Genomic DNA, 18,432 nt, shown 5'->3' on the forward strand with positions numbered 1-18,432 from the left:
GCCAACTCTCGCGAGACCCGCCCGCAACTCTCGCGAGAACTCCGCCGCCGCCACCCCTCCCTCCTTCCCTCCCTGGCGAGTCCTCCTCGTCCGCGAGTCCTCTCGGAGATGGGCGGGGCCCGCGCGCTCGTCCTCTCGCGAGAGCCACCAAATCGCGCGGCGGCTCCTTCCCAGCGAACTTTATTGGGGCGCGGGGCGGGGACAGCGCCCCCTAGCGCCCGGCCCGCAACAAAGCTCCCATGGCGGCGCCGCCGCTTCCGCCCCGCCTTCCCGCCGCTCTCCCGCTCCGCCGCGCCGCGCTGCGCTCTAAAGCCGCCGGCGGGTCGCTGCCGAGCCCTCCCCGGCGCACCGCCGGCTAACGGGCGGTTAACGCTCCGTTAGGGGCTGCACAGCGGCCGCCGCGCTTCCAGCGCGCTGAGGGGCGGGGCGCGCTGTCCCCCGAGCCCCGCCCCGCTCCCGCGGAGTCTCGCGAGAGCGCGGGAGCGCGGCCGCGGGCGCAGCGATGGCGGCGGCCGCCGCCGTGTGAGGGCGAGGGCGGCCCGGCCGCCGCCACCGCTCCCTCTCCGCTCCCTCTCTCCAGCCCAGCCCCGCATTTGCAATATGAAGGCAGCGCCTAGCAGCGCCGAGGGTGAGTGCGGCGCGAGGGGCGCGGGGGTTCCCGGTTCCCCGTGAGGGAGCCAGGGCGGCCCTGCGGATCCGAGGCTCCGGGTTGAGGTTGAGGTGGCGGCCCCGAAAGTGAAACGGGCGAGGGTCACAAAGGTGGTTTGAGGTGTGGGGAGTCTCTGTGAGGAGGAGGAGGGAGCTGGGCCTGGTTGCTGTGGAGGAGAGGGGATGGCATCAGTCCGGGCAGATATCGCCTGTTCAGGCTCTGCTCAGCGACAGGACGAGGAGAAATGGCCAGAAAATAAAACAGCAAGTTCCACCTCGGCATAACGAAGAGCTTCTTTCCAGGAGGGTGTCCAGGGAGGGTGAGGGGTCTCTGGAGAAATCCCACACCCACCTGGGCACATTCCAGGTGACCCTGCCTGGCTGGGTGATCTGCAGAGATCCCTTCCAGCTCTCTCCTGGGTTCTGGACAACTCGCTGTTGGTTGAGGAGGGGCTTGGACCAGGTGAGCTTCAGGGTTCCCTTCCCACCTGCAGCATCTTGTGTTGATGCAGCTGAGAGGTGTAAAGTGCCTGAAAACAAATCCCAAAGTAGCTGGGGTTGGAAGGGATCTCTGGAGATGATCCAGTCCAACCCCTCTGCCCAGGCAGGGTCAGCTGGAGCAGAGGACACAGGTGGGTTTGGAATGTCTGCAGAGCAGGAGGCTCCAGAACACCCAGCATTCATTCATTCCTTACACTTGGGTTTGGAGGGCTTAGTGTGAGGTCTGTGGGCTAGCAGAGCATCAATCAGCAACCCAAACTGTGGCATTTTGACAGGTGGAAGTCACAGGCTCCTGTGAGGTGACACTAAAATGTCGTGTCTGCATTGGACCCTCTGGGGCTGGGGACAGGGTTTATTCTGGAATGACATCCACTGGGTTTTTTTGACATGAAAGTGTGGAAAGCTCAGTCTCTTGGCAGTAAAATACAGGATTTCAGTGTTCATGAGAACCACGTTCTGTTTGTCACTCATCCACTGCTTCATCCCCCCCCCAGCACTTGGAGCAGCATGAGGGGACAGCAGCCCTCAGCTTGGAGCTGATTGTGGAGCCATGGAATGTCCTGAGCTGGAAGGGACCCCCAGGACCATCAAAGCCCAGCTCCCATCCCTGCACGGGCACCCCAAAAATCCCACCCTGTCTCTGAGAGCGATGTCCAAACCCTCCTGGAGCTCTTGGGGCTGTACCCATTCCCTGAGGAGCTGTTCCAGTGCCTGAGCACCCTCTGAGGGGGGAAAAAAATTCCCAAAATCCAACCTAACCCCCCTGACACAGCTCCAGCCACTTCCCCACGTCCTGCTGTGGGGCAGGAACGTGTCTGAGCACAGAATTGGTGACAACTGCCAATTAGAATGACTTGGCTGAGGTTTTTGATGATGGAAGGTGTTGAGGACCTTTCAAGAAGTTGAGAGAGAGACCAGAGGGGGAATCCAGGACACAAAACCCACCTCACTGCTTTAACCCCATGTTTCCCACACCTTCAGTTCCCTGCCTGAGACCCTGGGGATCCTGTCCTGACAGAACTGAACCTGCTGAGGCCACATCGCTCAGGGATGGTGCAGAACAGGAGCTGTTCCAGGAAAATCCATAGGATTTTCATGCTCCTTTAGTATTAACAGCCTGGGATATTTCATAACACTTAACCTCACCTCAAGTTCTGGGGTTAAACCAGCAGTTAGTAAATACTTTGAAGTCATTTTCAGCTTAAAGGTGGAAAGTTTTGTATTGTTAAAGTGGTTTGTAAAACTTCCAGAGTTGGCTCATTGTGTTTGCTGAATGTTCCTGTGTGACAGAGGCAGAGAAGCTGAACAAGATGAGCTCCCTCCTGGAGAGGCTCCACGCCAAGTACAGCCAGAACCGGCCCTGGACAGAAACCATCAAGTTGGTCAGACAGGTCATGGTGAGCATTGCTGGGCTCTGAGCTGCAGCTCCTCTGCTGAAGGATTTCTGTTGGGTTTTTAGACCTTTTCCAGGTGGTTTTGTTGTGTCCATGTGTCATGGTTTGATACTGGTACAATGCCAGTGTCCCCGTGAAAATGCAGCTTCTTAATTGGATGCTGTGAAATGTGATTGAGAATAAAGCAGGCTAAGCCTAATAACAAAAAGGAAAAAAAAAACTTTATTAAGCTACTACTACTATACTACTATAAAAGAAAAAAAAGAAAGAAAAGCACACAAAATTTAAAATGAAAACCTTTTAAAACATTCCTCTTCTTACTATCTAACTTTTATAAACTACAGTGAGACACATTTGGACTCTTAATTAAGTATTTACCTTTTAATATAATCAATACTGAGTCTATCAGGGGAGAGAGGAGTCTCCCTTGCACTACAGACTCCTAGGAAACACAGCTGCCACTTCTTGTGTTTCTGTGTCACACATGGCACTGCCTGGAGAGAATCTGCCAGTGTGACACTCTCCTCTCTCTGTCACTGTGCTCTCACCACCATGCATGGACAGAGACTGCTCATAGGGCTCCTTTAAGGATGCTTTGCCAAGGAACAATAGTTTAGTGATTCATTTTGGGGCTACAGTCCCCCCCATTTTCCCCTAAAGCCTTTAACCCCTCTATATTAAAAGTGTGTCTGCTCTCAATTGGTTATTCTAAGTGTCAATATCTAAACCTGACCCCTGACTACATTAACTTCTTCCTGCCGAGAAGATTCTTTTTCTTATGTCAAACCACAGCACTGTGGCTTCACTCTCTCCTGAGGGGTGCAGGGGAGGAAGGGATATCCAAACCTACCCAGCCTGATGTGCCTTTCCCTTCCCTAATTAGTGTTCAGTGCCAGGGAGAGGGTCAAACTTATATTTTCTACTACTTACCCTTCCAGGATATTGTTTTGTGGAGCAGTTTGTTCAGTGACACTCAACACTCAGTCCTGGCTTAGTCAAAAATGGATTTAAAATATTGGTGTGGGAGCAGGAGGCAAGGGAGAGCTACAGCAAAACCTCCTGCCCACACTCAGGTGTTTGAAGTTTGCCCAGCTCTTTATTTTTCTGTCTCCTCTTCTAAACTCTCAGCTTAGACCTATAAAAAGTTGCTACATTCTGTTCTTCCAGCTGGGCAAGTTGCTAACAAGAAAATAACTCAATTCCAGGCCTGCCTTTGTAATCTGCTTGCAAGCAGATTACTGCTCACCTAGAGGAATCAAAATGTTGTAATTTGGGGATGAAATATAATCTGCTTTTAATTATCAAAATAAACCTCACTTAGCTGCTCAAAAGTTGCCATAATTCCCTCCTACTGAGGGACAAGGAAAAATGATTTTTTTTTCTTCTGTCTGCCCAAGGAGAAGCGTGTGGTGCTGAACTCAGGGGGACACCAGCACCTGGTGAGCTGCTTGGAGACGCTGCAGAAGGCCCTGAAAGGTTGGTGTGTTCTCTGTATGCTCTCCACAGGGTGGAAAATCCTCTGGAAGTGCTCCACAAAAACCACACAGGGTGTTGCTGCTGCGTTTCACAGTGTTCCTGGTGCTCAGGGGTTCATCAGCACACTGCCAGGCAGGACAGTCAGGTGCTGCTTTTATTGGGAAAATTCTCTTTTTATCCAGAGAAGCTGTGGCTGCCCCATCCTTGGAAGTGTCCAGGGCCAGGTTGAGGGCTTGGAGCAATTTGGGATAGTAGAAGGTGTCCTGCTCATAACAGGGGTGGGACTTTAAGGTCCCTCCCAACCAAAACCATTCCATGATTCTGTGAGTGCCCATACCTGGGTTCTACTTGCAGAAGAAATTCCATTCTCTCCTTGCAATTTGGGAATATTTTGGGTTTTTTCTGTGCAGACCTCGTGTCTAAATTTGGGGACAAATCCTGTGTAGTCGCACATGGGACAGTGTGAGCAGACATGGGAGGGAGTAACCAGCTGAGATTTGGTTTATTGCTGGTGCCTCGTTCCTTAGGGAATTCCCCTGAATTTTGGTTTTTGTCCCCTCCATCCAGTGTCGTCTCTGCCTGCCATGACCGATCGCTTGGAGTCCATCGCCAGGCAGAGCGGGTGAGTCTCTCTCCTCCTCTGACTCCTGGCAAACACTTCTGCTGCTCCCCTGCCCACACCAGAGCTTTGTGGTGCTGGGATTGGGGGATTTGTGTGCTTGGATTGTGGGCTTTGTGTGTTGCATTGTGGGCTTTGTGTGCTTGGACTGGGGGGTTTGTGTGCTTGGATTTTGGGGTTTGTGTGATGGATTGTGGGGTTTTGTGTGCTTAAATTTGGGTGGGTTTGTGTGCTTGGATTGGGGGGATTTTGTGTGCTTGGATTGTGGAATTTGTGTGTTGGATGTGGGGTTTTGTGTGCTTGGATTGGGGGGTTTCTGTTGGATTGGGGATTTAGTGAGCTTGGATTGAGGATTTTGTGTGATGGATTGTGAGGTTTTGTGTGCTTGGATGGTGGGGTTTTTTTTGGGGTTTTCTGTGGGTTTAGTGTGCTTGGATGGTAGATTTTGTGGGGTTTTTCTGTGCATCTCACAGGGATTTTTGCTCTGCTTCCTCTGGCAGCCTCGGATCCCACCTGAGTGCAAACGGCACCGAGTGCTACATCACCTCAGACATGTTTTATGTGGAAGTGCAGCTGGACCCTACAGGGCTGCTCTGTGATGTCAAGGTGGCTCACCATGGAGAAAACCCCGTGGTGTGTATTCCTGGCAAAGAACCCTTGTGCTTTGGGATTCCTGTTTATCTCCTTTTACTTTGAGCAGAGGAAATGGGTTTTATTTAACATTCCCTTAGATCCAGAGTTACACCCTTGCTGCTCCTTCTACTGGGAATTTAAATCCTCCAGGGAGTAGTGTGCTCCTGTGGGATTTTCTAATCAATGCACCCTATGGATTCACAATTTGCAAAATCATTTGGGAAGGTTAACTCAATTTTTCTGAGAATTTAATGGAATTTTATGGAATTTTATCAAGGAAAGGAAAGGGAAATTATTCTTGCAAAGCTCACATATGGGAATGGAAAGTTAAAAATTGTGGAATGCTGGGAGAAAATGGCTTTAGTGCCCTTCTGCACATGGAAGAGATTTTGAGCTTGGTGTTTAATTGGCCTCTCCTCAAAACATCCCATCTTTAATATCCCTGTGTAAGCTCATTGTTTTTCAACCTAAATCTTCACAGTTTGAGGGCTTGAGGAGCACACAGCAGGGTGTGGTTGCGAGCACTGTGTGGCTTCTCAGGAAAAGCTGATGCTTGGGAATTTCCCTGCCCTGATATTTCCCAGCTGCAGAGCTGCACAAAGCCTGGAGTGGCTGCATTCCACACTGACATCCTTTGTGTTTTCTTTCCTTTTCAGAGCTGTCCAGAGCTGGTGCAACATCTGAGGTGAGTGACGGGTGGGTTGTTGTGTTTTCTCACAGGTTTCTCTTTGCTGTGATGATCTGATGCTATTTGATGTCAGGAAACACAAAATTCTTCACAACTGCTCCTTCCCCACAAAGTGTCTTCACTTCTCCAGGGGATTTTCTGGCTTTGGCTCAGATCTTGTGCAAGGTATCTTCAAAGCCCACAGCACATTAAAGCTGTGTCATTTAAAGAACACATTTTCATGTAGAGAAAGTAAATTTTTTTTTAAGTGGCTCAGCATCTTTATTAATGTCACTTTTTAAAATGAGACCTGTTACCAATTTGAATACTTGGTAACTTCTCCCTTTTTCCTTTCAGAGAGAAAAATTTTGATGACTTTTCAAAGCATCTGAGGGGACTTGTGAACCTGTATAAGCTGCCAGGGGACAAGTAAGTCCTGGATATATTTATATCCACATATATAAAATGAAATAACAAGTTTAGAATACATTTATTTATACCCACATATAAAGTGAAAAAAACCCTCTAAGCTTGTAGATTTGCACTGCACAGTTCCTTTCAAGTTTTCTTATATTGTTTTATTGTTTTGCTCTTTTTTTTTTTTTATTTTTCCCTAAGCAAACTTAAAACTAAAATGTACTTGGCTCTGCAGTCCTTGGAATTGGATCTCCAAAAGATGGCTGGGATGTATTGGTAAGTTTTGTGGTGTCTGTGTGGTTTTCTAAATATCTATAAACACTTAGAGCTCTGAGAAATTCCTTTTTAACTGCAGGATTCAGTTGGAAGAGAGTCTGAAAGGGAAAATAAAAAGTTTGTAGCCAGGTGGATTCAGGGGTTTAAATTGAGAAAGCTTTGGCCTTGTTTCACTGCTGTAGATTCAGTGATAAACCAGCCACAAGGGTAAAGCAGCTTCTGTTTTGCCTGTACAGTGTGAAGTTTTGGATCAATCCCTCTTTGGGTCCCAGAAATGTGAATTTTGAGTTGAAATCAGTCTCAGCACATAAATTTTGGCTTCAGGTGTGGCAGTGGCTTGTTTCAGACTGTGGTTGCCTCTCTTGCAGGCAAGCCACCAACGCAAACCCTCTGGACAAAATCCTCCATGGCAGTGTTGGCTATCTCACCCCCAGGAGTGGAGGTACCTGTGATTCACTCTTCATTCTTAAGAAAAAAAGAATTAACTTAATTGATTTTAATAAATTTTTTAAAAATTATTTGTTCCTGGCCTCAAGTATGGGTCATCATTTCACATTAACTGATAGAAAATAATAAAGTAAAAGAGGGACAAAGTCTTTGGGTGTTTGTGTGGCTTTGTGGGGTGGGGATGATCTCAGGATGCCTCATCAGGAGTTTCTCTCCCCCAGGTCTCCTGATGAACCTCAAGTATTACGTCTCCCCCTATGATTTATTTGAGGATGGCACTGGATCCCCCGTGGTTTTGCACGAGAACAGTGGTAGGTCAGCTGTGGAAAACGGTGCTGGGGGCTGCTGCTGCTGGAAGGAGGGAAGAAAACAGAATTCCAGCCCAGCCTCTGCTGTCACCCTGTCCAGCAGGACAATCACAGGACAATCATTAAATCCTGTGGGTTTGATGAGCCCAGGTGACCACTGGCCACTGGACCTTGTGGCTGTGCTGGAGTTGGGGCTGGGCTCCTGTGGGGTATTGGGGTTTGCAGGCGGAGCCATTTTCTCATTTTAACGTGGGATTTGTTTTGTTACCTGAATAAAAAACATAGAATCCCAGAATGGTTTGGGTTTGGAGGCACCTTAAAGCTCATCCTCTTCCAATCCCCTGCCATGGGCAGGGACACGTTCCACCATCCCAGGTTCCTCAGAGCCCCATCCAGCCTTGTGCCTCTCCCATCATACTGGAAGATTGTTTTTAAGCATGGACATGTGGCTCTTGTTACAATGCCAAAACCAAGCTCCAGTTGTCAGGAAAAAAAGAGAGGGAAATTATCCAAACTCGTAATTTGTTTTGCTTTGGAAAGAGCAAACTACGAACTTGCAAAAGCGTTTGGAAAATATTTTGAGAATGATGCAATTGGTCCACCTGGCAAGAGGGAAATGGAGCTTTGGGTAGAACAGTCAGTTTGGCTGCTGTCCATTTGGTCCTGGAGGTGAACTCTGTGCCTTGTGGGGAAAGCCAGAGTAATATTTTATGGAATCACAGAATATTTTGTGTTGGAAAAAACCCTAAGGCTCATCCAGTTCCATGGGCAGGGACGCATTCCACTATCCCAGGTTGCTCCAAACCTCATCCAGCACAGCCTTGAGCACTTCCAGGGATGGAGAGTACATTTAATTCATATTTAATCCACAAAACTTGGCACTGGTGGCTTTTTTCCCCATTAGCTCATGTCCTTGTTTGGTTCTTCTCCTGCTTCCCCCTGCAGTTCCTCGCTCGCTGGGTATGAACGTGTCGGTGACAGTCGAGGGAACCATGGCCATGCACAAACTTCCGATTGCTCCACTGATCATGGGCTCCCATCCTGTGGACAGCAAAGGGTAAGGGCAGGACACGAGGCCAGCACTCAGCTGGGGGGATTGTCACAGCTGTATAAAAATTCCACATGTGCTGCCTTTAAGCCAAAAAAACGCCTTTTTCGGGGCTGTCAGCTGCTTCTGAGGAGTGCCTTCATTTTTAAGGTGTATTTGAGCAAACAGAAATGTTATGCCAGGTGACAGCAGAAGCCCTGCAGCTCACAGGACCTTTTGTCCCTCCCAATTCTTCCAGAACTCCGTCTTTCTCCTCGATCACCAGTGCCAACAGCGTGGATTTGCCTGCTTGTTTCTTCCTGAAATTCCCGCGTCCCATTCCAGTGTCTCGAGCTTTCATCCAGAAGCTGCAGAGCTGCACAGGTGGGCTGCAGACCTGTCAGACACATCCCTGGGGTTTTATTAATGTTGCCTCGTTTCTATCAGTAAATGCTGCTGATTTTTAACGTGGGGAGTTGTTTGGTGCTTCGCGCTGTTCTCGGTAAAACCTGGACAGGTTTTCCACCATCTCTCCCTGGCTTCAGGTGCCATCATTCCAACGCTGTGTTGTCCCCTCAGGTATCCCCCTGTTCGACACAGCACCCACGTTTGTGCCCCTGTATGAGCTGATCACGCAGTTTGAGCTGTCCAAGGAGGCCGATCCCCTGCCCCTGAACCACAACATGCGCTTCTACGCCGTAAGTGTGCGCCCCAGCCAGCCTGGGACACCTCCTTTGTAAATGCAGGTGAAATTAATGGGAAGAAATGATGATGTCTGACTCCATTCAGAAGGCTGAATGATTTCTTTGTTATAATTATGCTAAAATACATTAATATATTATATAAAGAAAGATACTAAAACTACATACTCCTTTCTCTAACACAACTCGTGGTCCTCTCTCAAGAGTGCAGCCACAGGTGGATTGGATTGGCCATCAGGCTCAAACAATCCTTACTAGAATCTAATCAAGCACTCACTCCAGGTAAACAATTCTCTAAAGACATTCTACATGAGAAAAACAAGGAGCAGAAACAGAAATTTTCTCTTTCATTTCTCTCTGTGTACCTCTATGAAAAATCCTGAGAGAGGGAGAAATGTGCTGCTACACACCTCCACAGCAGTATTTCGGTGAGGTTCAGCTCTTTCAGGTGTCTTCCAAGTGGGATAAACAAAACGGGTTCTGTATTTATTCACTGACAAAACTTGTTCTTCAAGCATTATGATTCGTGTGCAGGGTCCTGGCACAGGTGCCCAGAGAAGCTGTGGCTGCCCCTGGGTCCCTGGCAGTGTCCAGCGCCAGGTTGGACAGGGTTTGGGGCAATTTGGGATAGTGGGAAGTGTCCCAGTCTGTGGCACTGGATGGGATTTGAGGTCCTCCCAACCCAAACCATTCCATGATTCTGTGATGACCATGGTACTCAGGAAAATTAGGTATTGAAAGATGCTTTGCTGTTGGAATGCAGCTGCAGGGAGGAGAGCAGAGGGGCTGAGCCTTCCCAAATCTGTCCCTTCCTTTTGTCCAGTGATGTGTGGCTGAACGAATTACAGCATTTTGGGAGAAATCCTTAAATTTGTGCATGAGTGTTAACTCCAGAGGATTCTCTCCTCGGAAGGGATGCCATCCAGTGTGAAACTGTTTTAGTGGGAGTAGTGGGCAGTATTACTTCTGAGGAATTAAAATGTTTTCCTTTTTCAGAGTGGAAGGAAAATATCCTCAGTGTTTATCCCTGTCAGCCAGAAAGGTGACATGGTGTCAGTGCCCTCTGAGCACTGCTGGATGTCCATTTTCCCCTTCTGAAGCAGGGATTGTTTGTCAGGCTCTTCCAGGGCAGCAGCACTGTTACTTCCTGAACAAAGACGCTCCTCTCCCGGACGGACGAAGCCTCCAGGGAACTCTGATCAGCAAAATTGCTTTCCAGCACCCCGGCAGGGTGCCCCTCATCCTCAACCTGATCCGGCACCAGGTGGCCTACAACACCCTCATCGGCAGCTGTGTCAAGAGGACAGTCCTGAAGGAAGGTGGGTGCTGTCGGAACTCAAAACGTCCCTCAGACTTTTTTGGAGGTTCCAGGCCCAGGTCAGAAGCATTTCAGACCCTGGCAGGCAGCTGGAAACAGCTGTGATTTTGGGTTTGAGCCATGGAACGATTTACCAACCTTGCAGGAAGAACAAGAAGTCACAAAAGTTTAGATGCTATAGTAGAAGTAGTCACAAAATAAAGGGAAGAATTTTTGAGTCCTGTACAGGGGGGGTTTGGTTTTGTACATGGGGGTCAGAGGTTTTAAGATGGAGGGATTTGGGCCTGCCCTGTCCTTCCTCTTTCTTCTTCCTCACCTCCATGTTCTTGGTGATGTTGGCACTCACAGATTGGTTTAGAGTAGAAAAGCACCATTTAATATAGGTAATGGGCATTGGGGGAAAACTGTACCCATGTAACATGTAATGTACCATATAAAAGATAGAAAGGCACCATTTAATATAGGTAATGGGCATTGGGGAAAAACTGTAACATGTAACACGTAATGTACCATATAAAAGACAGCAGCAGCCCTGGGTGGGGAGAGAAGAAGCAGTCGGGAGTCAGAGAGGATGTCAGGGTGTGTGTGTGCCTCTGCCTGAGCTGCTGAGCAAACCACAGCAGCCCGAGAAGAAAATCTTTTAGATAACTTGCAATAAACTGCCTTGAGACCGAACAACAAGAGACCACTGAGCCTTTCTTTGGAAGCACGGGTTGGAGGAGAGATTTTTCCACCACATGGAGCCACCCCTGAGCTAGGGTGAGCTCCGGCAGGTGCCACCTCCAGAGGGATATGAGGTGGGAATGATGAGCTCTGGGGAATTCTCCTCATAAAAAATGTGGCCTTTGCTGCTCTGCTGCTTCCCTTGTTTGTTTTCCCCCATCTGTGTGGGGGTTTTGAAGCTTTGATTCATCTCCACTGTTCCCTCGGTGAAAAGTTCCTGTGTCTTTCAGATTCTCCTGGCATCCTGCAGTTTGAAGTTTGTCCTCTCTCCGACTCGTGTTTCAGTGTCTCCTTCCAGCACCCTGTGAACGACTCCCTGGTGTGTGGTAAGTGGCCCTGGGGGCAGCAGGAGCAGCATTTCTGGCAAGGCTGGCAGGGTTTCCTCGCCCTGTGTGCAGCATTTTGATCTCTGCCTGCTCTCTCGCAGTGGTGATGGACGTGCAGGACTCCAGCCATGTGAACTGTAAGCTCTACAAAGGGCTGTCTGATGCCCTCATCTGTACAGATGATTTCATTGCCAAGGTTGTTCAAAGGTAAGCTGGGATTTTGTCCCACCTTGTGCTCCCAATCACACAGATGATCTCTGCTCCATCTCGTGTTTATCCAGCAGTTCTGGAGCTGTTCTGTGGTTGTTTGGAGGAGAGAAGAGCCCAGAGCGATGCTGAAAATTCAGTGCCAGATGTTGAACTGTAGCTACTTATTTTTGAGTTTGTTTTTTACAGGGCTTTTATCAGTTCAGTCACATTCACATGACACAGCACTCCTGTCACCTTTGGAGTGGAAACCACTGGTTTTGCTTTCAGCACATTACAGATTTGTTATGCCTGAGGAGAATGTAGTGTTAAAACTGATTTTTGAGCTCAAAAACCTGCTCCTGTGCATGGCAGAGGGCTGGAACTGGATGGGCTTTAAGGCCCTTTCCAAACCAAAGCATTCCATGATTCTGTGATTGCATACTGTGCTTTTTAACTACCAGATAATCTGTGAGCTATCAGTTATTAGAGATAATTAATTAATTCTCCCTCTGTGATTGCACGTGCAGGTGTATTGTGGTTGGATAGGGGTGGTGGGAGAAGTGTGAATTCAAGCAGGACATAAATAAAACCTGGACCTGCTGCTCTCCTGTGCAAGCAGATAATGACCTGTCAGCTATCAGTTATTAACTACCAGATAATGATATTATTAAATTAGTTATTAACTAAATTATTAACTATCAAATTACTAAATTAGCTATTAACTACCAGATAATGAATTCTCCCTCCGTGATTGCACGTGCAGGTGTCTCATGGCTGGATAAGGGTGGTGGGAGAAGTGTGAATTCAAGCAGGGCGTAAATAAAACCTGGACCCGCTGCTCTCCTGTGCAAACCCCTGAGTGCTCTTTCCTACCTGCCAGAGGTGTAAAACCTCCCCAGTGGCCTTTGCAGAGGGAAAAGCTGAGCCCCACGCTGACCCTGTGCTGTGTCTTGCAGGTGCATGTCCATCCCTGTCACCATGAGAGCCATCCGTAGGAAAGCAGAAACCATCCAAGCTGACACACCAGCCCTGTCCCTCATTGCAGAGACAGTTGAGGACATGGTGAAGAAAAACCTGCCCCCAGCCAGCAGCCCCGGGTATGGCATGACCACAGGCAGCAACCCGATGAGTGGGACCACCACCCCAACCAACACTTTTCCTGGGGGGCCCATCACTACTTTGTTTAACATGAGCATAAGCATGAAAGAGAGGCATGACTCAGTGGGCCATGGGGAGGACTTCAGCAAAGTGTCTCAGAACCCTATTCTCACTAGTCTGTTGCAGATCACAGGCAATGTGGGGTCTACCATTGGCTCAAGTCCAACCCCACCCCACCACACACCACCACCAGTGTCCTCACCAGCCAGCAACACCAAGAACCACCCCATGCTCATGAACCTTCTTAAGGAGAATCCCCCTCAGGATTTCTCCACTCTCTATGGGAGTAGCCCTCTGGAAAGGCAGAACTCTTCCTCTGGCTCCCCCAGAATGGAAATGGGCCCTGGGGGGAATAAACAAAAGAAAAAAAAATCCCGCATGCCAGCCGACAAGCCCAAGCACCAGACTGAGGATGATTTCCAGAGGGAACTCTTTTCCATGGATGTTGACTCCCAGAACCCCATTTTTGATGTCAACATGACTGCAGACACCCTGGACACCCCTCATATTACTCCAGCACCCAGCCAGTGCAGCACTCCTCCTGCCACCTACCCCCAGGCGCTGCCCCACGCCCAGCCCAGCATCCAGAGGATGGTTCGCCTGTCCAGCTCGGACAGCATCGGGCCCGATGTCACCGACATCCTCTCGGATATCGCAGAGGAGGCTTCCAAGCTGCCCACCAGCACCGAGGACTGCCCACCCATTGGGACTCCAGTCAGAGACTCCTCTAGTTCAGGACATTCACAAAGTGCCCTCTTTGACCCCGATGTTTTTCAGACCAACAGTAGTGAGAACCCCTACACAGACCCCGCAGACCTGATCGCCGACGCCGCTGTGAGCCCCAACAGCGACTCCTCCAACCATTTTTTTCCAGACGGGGTAGATTTCAACCCTGACTTGCTGAACAGTCAGAGCCAGAGTGGTTTTGGGGAGGAATACTTTGATGAGAGCAGTCAGAGCGGAGACACTGATGATTTCAAGGGCTACGGCCCTCAGGCTCTAACTAATTTGGGTGTGCAAGTCTTGGGGGCTGATGGGGGGGAAAATAAATTTAAGGGGAGCGCTCCATCCGATACGGTGGATTTTAGTATTATTGCAGCTGCCAGCAAAGCACTGGGGTCCTCTGACATCATGGAGCACCACAGTGGAGGTCAGAGCCCTTTGCTGAACACGGGGGATTTAGGAAAAGAGAAGTCTCAGAAACGGGTAAAGGAAGGCAATGGCTCTGGAAGTGCCATGGCAGGTGCCGGGATAGATGGGAAGCCAGGGAAGCGCAGCCGGACGCCGTCCAGCGATGGCAAAAGCAAAGAGAAACTTCCAAAGCGGAAGAAGCAGGAGACAGATGGGAAATCTCCGTCCCACAGTTCATCCAACAGGCCCTTCACGCCGCCAGCAAGCACAGGTGGGTCCAAATCTCCGGGGAGTTCGGGCAGATCCCAGACTCCTCCCGGGGTAGCCACTCCTCCTATTCCAAAAATAACCATTCAGATCCCAAAAGGAACAGTGACTGTTGGCAAACCATCTTCACACGGCCAGTACACGAGTAGTGGCTCCGTCACCTCCTCCAGCAGCAAAAGCCATCATAGCCATTCTTCCTCCTCCTCCTCTTCTTCCTCCTCTTCAACCTCAGGCAAAATTAAAAGCAAATCAGAAGGGTCTTCTGGCTCAAAGATGAGCAGCAGCCTCTACTCCAGCCAAGGCGGCTCCGGGTCGGGTCAGTCCAAGGGCTCGGCCCAGTCGGTGGGAAAGCCGGGATCCTCCCCCATCACCAAGCACGGCCTCAGCACCGGCTCTGGCAGCACCAAGATGAAACCTCAAGGAAAGCCATCGTCCCTCATGAACCCTTCCATGAGCAAACCAAACATCTCCCCGTCCCACTCGAGACCCTCGGGGGGTTCTGACAAACTCGCCTCTCCCATGAAACCCGTCCCGGGTACTCCCCCGTCGTCTAAAGCGAAGTCACCCATCAGTTCAGGTTCTGGTGGGTCCCACATGTCTGGGGCTGGATCGAGCTCGAGCATGAAATCGTCTTCAGGAATGGGATCCTCTGGGTCTATGTCACAGAAACCGCCCCCCTCGTCCAGTTCCTCCACGGCGTCTTCATCTTCCTTTTCATCCAGCGGGTCTTCCATGTCTTCATCCCAGAACCAGCATGGAAGCTCCAAAGGCAAGTCCCCGAGCAGAAACAAGAAGCCATCGCTGACCGCGGTCATAGACAAGCTGAAGCACGGGGTGGTCACGAGCGGGCCTGGCGGAGACGACCCCATGGATGGACAGATGGGGCCCAGTTCCAATTCCTCAAGCCATACAATGTCCTCCAAACACAACATGTCTGGAGGGGAGTTCCAGGGAAAGCGGGAGAAGAGCGACAAGGAGAAGTCGAAGGTCTCTGTTTCTGGAGGATCCGTTGACTCTTCCAAGAAGAACTCGGATTCCAAAAACGTCGGAAGCACTGGAGTGGCCAAAATTATCATCAGCAAACACGATGGTGGTTCCCCCAGCATTAAAGCCAAAGTAACTCTGCAGAAACCCGGGGAAGGAGGCGGGGATGGCCTGAGGCCTCAGATGGCTTCTTCCAAAAGCTACGGCTCGCCCCTGATCAGCGGCTCCACGCCCAAACACGAGCGCTGCTCCCCCAGCCACAGCAAATCCCCGGCCTACACCCCCCAGAACATCGACAGCGAGAGCGAGTCGGGCTCGTCCATCGCCGAGAAATCCTACCAGAACAGCCCCAGCTCCGACGACGGCATCCGGCCCCTGCCCGACTACAGCGCCGAGAAGCACAAGAAGCACAAAAAGGAGAAGAAAAAAGTGAAAGACAAAGACCGGGACAGAGAGAGGGACCGGGATAAGGACAGGGACAAGAAGAAATCCCACGGCATGAAGCCCGAGAGCTGGTCCAAGTCTCCGATCTCGGCGGATCAGTCTCTGTCCATGGCGAGCAACGCCATCCTCTCGGCCGAGCGGCCGTCCCGGGCCAGCCCCGAGTTCCTGATCGGGGAGGAAGATGATGATCTCATGGATGTTGCTTTAATTGGCAATTAATTCTCCCAGATGAGCTGTCTGCAGGTCCTGGTGGGAAGGAAGGATTCATCTCAAACCTGCCACACAGATCTTCACGGGGCGTGTTTGGAGAGGGGGGAAAAATAAGTATTTCCAAGGTGTTTCCAAGATTTTCAGACCACCAAGGTCTGTGCAGAAGGATGCGAGTGCCAGCAGCCTGTGGCCTTCATCCTGTGGGCACTTCCATTCCTCCTGAATTGATGAGTATTATCATCCCTGTCGGAGTTAACGGGGATGAAACCGAGTGTGGGAATGTGGGAGCAGCTCCCAGATGGGGCAAACAGACACAGGCTGGTCTGGGAGATCCAGTCCCTCTTCCCTCTTCCCATTCAGGATAAGCTCCTTTTGGATGTAGGAAGTTTTAAAGTAATTATTTTAGGAAGTGTTTTAGGGCTGGGTTTTAATTCTTTGGAAGAAGGAAAGACCACGAGGTTTTTAATTTATTTTATTCCCACGGCATTTCTTCATTCAATGCCCAGCTTAGCACGGTGCCTCTGGCACGAGCTGGGCGCTGTTTTCTCATGGAAATCAGGATTTTATCCCGGGTCACAGCTCTGAGGGATTGCTGCTGCCTTGGGTTTGCCTTCCTATTTGTTTTAGCTATTTATTCACCTCCATGTGGGAACACCTCGTGCTCCTTGTTTTCCCCCAGTGGGAATTTGGGTAGAACCCATGGGTTTGGGTGGCTCCGCAGCTTTGGTGACATTCCAGCAGGGTGAAATTCCAGCAAATCTCAGTGGAAAGGGAAATCCTGCCTGCACCAACAAGCTCCCCTGGAATCTCCTCGTGCTGCTGAGCTGGGAATTGTGGTCACACGCAGGGGAAAGATTTTCCAGCTAAGGGAGCCGTGTCCTGCTTGGAAAACAGTCCCAGAGTGGCTCAGCTGGGATCAGAGTTGCAGCAGAAGTGTTGATTTCCTTAAAAGATGGATTTTCCCCTTTTGGCTGGAATTAGGAGCATGACTCAGGCATCCTCTCCGGGCTGATCTTGTGGTCCCTGAAAGGAAAAGAGACTCAGGAGAGTTGTTTTATTTTTAAAAGCAGTTTCATCTGAATCACTGGAGAGGAATGTGGGAAATCAGGAGTTCTGCGAACACATCTCCTGTGGAATTATGTACTGAGCAGGATCCTGCTCCCGCTGGATTTTGCTGTGGGTGCTGGAGGCCAGGATTTCCCCGTGGGAATGAGGTTGTGCTTCACCTTTGGGCATGCAGCGTGAAAAGCTGTCAAGGATTTGAGTTTTTCTTTGAAACCACTGAAACTTCCCATCCTGGGCTGTGACCCCAGGGATACCCCAGGAAATCTGTTTGGTTTTTAGTAGGTTGGCAACGATCCTGTTAATTGGAGGGATTTGTCACCCCTTTCCTCCTGCCTCCAGTTTAATTCCAGGGTTCCGGCAGAGCGTGGGAGCCTGAATGTCTCCCAAACTTCCTCCAACTCTGGAGAACTTTCCCTCCTTACATTTTCCAGTATTTATCCCTTGCTCCTGGTGTCTTGCACGCCACAACCTCCCCCTCACCAGAGCCTGAAATGAGAATAAAATGGGAAATAAATCCGAGCGAACGCTGATACCTGGCGCAGCGTTGGCACTGCGGGGTGCTGCAAAGAGGATGTCAGGAATGCAATCCCAGAGGAATTCAGCTGGATACCTTGCTCCAGTGGCTCTGTTGGGAATGGGCTGCCTGCCCCCATCTCCTGCTTTTATTTAATCCTTTTTTTTCCCTTTTTTTTTTTTTTTGTGGACAAAATCCCTTCGATCCGTCGCGAGTTGTGCAAGGGCACAACCAGCCTTCCAAAAGAAGCACTTTCAAGTGGAATCCAGGCTGGGAATTCCCCAGGATGGCTCCCTGGACTCGTCCTTAGCCAGAGCTGTGTTTTCTTGCTGTGCAGCACACTAAAAGTTGGAAGGGTAAGCGGCAAAATTGACAGAAAAACCTGTTTTAAAGGAACAAGCTGCACTGGTTTCCTCTCACCTCACCCAGACCAAAGCTCAGTATCCAAAATTCCCCCTGTGGAGGGTGGGAACAGAGGGAACAACGTCTCCTCCAGCCCAAATGTAAAGCTTTTTCACCCCATTTTGGTGCCCTGTCCCCTTCCAATGACGTCAGTCCTGGGAGAGCTGAGGTGCATGACCACGCAGAGGCTTTGGGGTGTCAGTGCTCGGGCTCTGAGAAATGGTTTATTTTTGGAATATTTTTGCTTATATTCTCAATAATTTTACATCTTTCAGTATTCAGAAAGATAAAATTAAATATAAGCCAAACCTTTTAATCTCAGGTGGTGAAGTGAGCACGGAGATTAAAAGAAACTGGTTCTTTCCTCGATTATCATGATGTACATAAATCCCTGGCTGGAAAACCGCTGGATTTGTAAATATCCCGGCTCCCGCGGCAGTTTTTTCGGGGTTTTTTTTTGGTGGGGGTGGGGGTGTGGAAAGTGGAATTCCAACTTTTTTTGGAAATATCGCAGAGAACATGTTTATTTACATGCAAATAAACCCCTTTGGTACAAAGCGGCCTCGGCTCTGTGCTGGGGGGGTCAC

At 49.8% G+C, this 18,432-nt stretch overlaps 1 protein-coding gene across 2 annotated transcripts; it reads left to right on the forward strand.

Annotated features, from left to right (window-relative positions):
• The first annotated feature begins 471 nt into the window (after positions 1 to 471).
• On the forward strand, positions 472 to 18,402 carry MED1 (mediator complex subunit 1). 2 transcript variants are annotated; one of them, XM_030256408.4, is made up of 17 exons: positions 472 to 628; positions 2,440 to 2,546; positions 3,941 to 4,019; positions 4,587 to 4,641; positions 5,139 to 5,271; positions 5,928 to 5,956; positions 6,296 to 6,367; positions 6,557 to 6,631; positions 7,000 to 7,073; positions 7,300 to 7,389; positions 8,332 to 8,443; positions 8,673 to 8,797; positions 8,993 to 9,111; positions 10,232 to 10,433; positions 11,386 to 11,481; positions 11,583 to 11,688; positions 12,627 to 18,402. In XM_030256408.4, exons 1-17 carry the CDS (start codon positions 601 to 603, stop codon positions 15,871 to 15,873), a joined length of 4,749 nt encoding a protein of 1,582 aa, XP_030112268.4. In that variant the 5' UTR covers positions 472 to 600; the 3' UTR covers positions 15,874 to 18,402. The 2 variants fall into 2 exon arrangements, with proteins under 2 accessions (XP_030112268.4, XP_030112270.4); XM_030256410.4 differs by lacking the exon at positions 472 to 628 and adding an exon at positions 753 to 1,280 and having other exon boundaries at positions 12,627 to 17,973.
• Positions 18,403 to 18,432: the final 30 nt, after the last annotated feature.

This window comes from Taeniopygia guttata, chromosome 27 (assembly GCF_048771995.1).
Source record: "Taeniopygia guttata chromosome 27, bTaeGut7.mat, whole genome shotgun sequence".
NCBI classification, from domain to species: domain Eukaryota; kingdom Metazoa; phylum Chordata; class Aves; order Passeriformes; family Estrildidae; genus Taeniopygia; species Taeniopygia guttata.